General features: G+C 22.7%; 1 protein-coding gene across 1 annotated transcript in view; it reads right to left on the reverse strand.

Moving 5' to 3' along the window:
• Positions 1-1,188: 1,188 nt before the first annotated feature.
• The window catches only part of LOC106792138, a 3,339-nt gene continuing 3,117 nt past the window's right edge, over positions 1,189-1,410 (reverse strand). Inside the window, exon 2 of the mRNA XM_014758312.1 lies at positions 1,189-1,214. Coding sequence (XP_014613798.1) covers positions 1,189-1,214 — 26 coding nt within the window. The remainder of the gene's footprint in view (positions 1,215-1,410) is intronic.

Below are 1,410 nucleotides of genomic sequence, written 5' to 3' on the forward strand. Positions count from 1 at the left end.
AATAACATTTATATAATATTGTTTTTTTTATAAATAAATTTATCATCAAATTACGTTCAAAAATAAATTTAATCGAATTCATTAAAATTATATGCTACCAATATTGATAATAATTTAAATAAACTAAAAACAAAAAAAGATAAATGAATTTATTCGTTGACAGAATGAAGAAGATAAATAATAATAATAATAATAATAATAAAAAACAAATGTATGGAAATGAAAGTAAAATTCTTTTTTTTTTCTCTTTTTTCATTCGTATAATTAATTCACGTACGTTTATGCAGGAAGACATGTCATTTTACGTTTCAAATCTAATATATACATAGGTATAAATTAGATACAACTGTAGTCATTGTGTTTAAGAGTACGTTAATGACATTAAATCGACTTAGAGATACGTAAGTGTAATTTGGTATTCGTACAGCGTGCTTATTCGACCGATAATTAATCCATTTCATTTGCATCAATATAAGGTACCCATCATAAATCAAAATCACTATTGCACACGTATGTATACGAACATTGAATAATGCATTGCTATAATAATGACATTAATTTCGATCAATCGTATAATTATAAATAAGTACGTATAATAATATAAAATACACCAAACGTGCGGAGTGGGGTGGGGGTGGGGGGGTGGAATCGATATAAAAATAATTAATCTTGCAATAACGATTAACTTTAACTGTAATCTGTATAAAAAGAAAAAGAATAAATAAATAAATCTGTAACGTTCGTGATTAATAATTAATTTCGTTTTTTTTTTGTTTTTTTTTTTGTATTTTTGCAACAAATAAGAATATTAATCGGATTTAAATAATACACCACGGTGGTATTTATTATTTTATTTTATTACAATTTTAATAGAAAAAAGAAAAAATAAATTATTAATATTTTCGTTGTAATATTTATCGATGTAAGTTTATTTTTTTATTTTTTGTTATTTTTGCAACAAATAAGAGTATTAATCGATTATTTAAATCACCATAAGAGAGTGTTTACGATTTCAAAGATATAATAATGACATTTAAATTTTATTTTTCTATAATCTGTGTATTAAAAATAAATCTGTAACTTTAATATATAATTAATCTATCGATGTAAGGTTTTTTTCTTTTTTTTTTTTTTTCTCCTTTTTTTTCTACTTTTGCAAGAAATAATTTTGAACAAACAAGTATATGGTCAGTTATTTAGGTCTCCATAAGTGTCTACAATTTAAAGAATACAATGGAGGTATTTAAGATAATTTTAACATCCGACACGATAATTACTTTTCCACGTGATTTTCTTTGATGAAATGGTAATTGCATACGAGTTTCATAATCTCTCAAGTATTCTCGATTATATGATATTTTATATACTACGAGAAAATAATTCGTATATATATATATATATATACATATA

The sequence above is a fragment of the Polistes canadensis genome, unplaced genomic scaffold (genome assembly GCF_001313835.1).
Source record: "Polistes canadensis isolate GaletaPanama2010 unplaced genomic scaffold, ASM131383v1 scaffold_383, whole genome shotgun sequence".
Lineage (NCBI taxonomy): Eukaryota > Metazoa > Arthropoda > Insecta > Hymenoptera > Vespidae > Polistes > Polistes canadensis.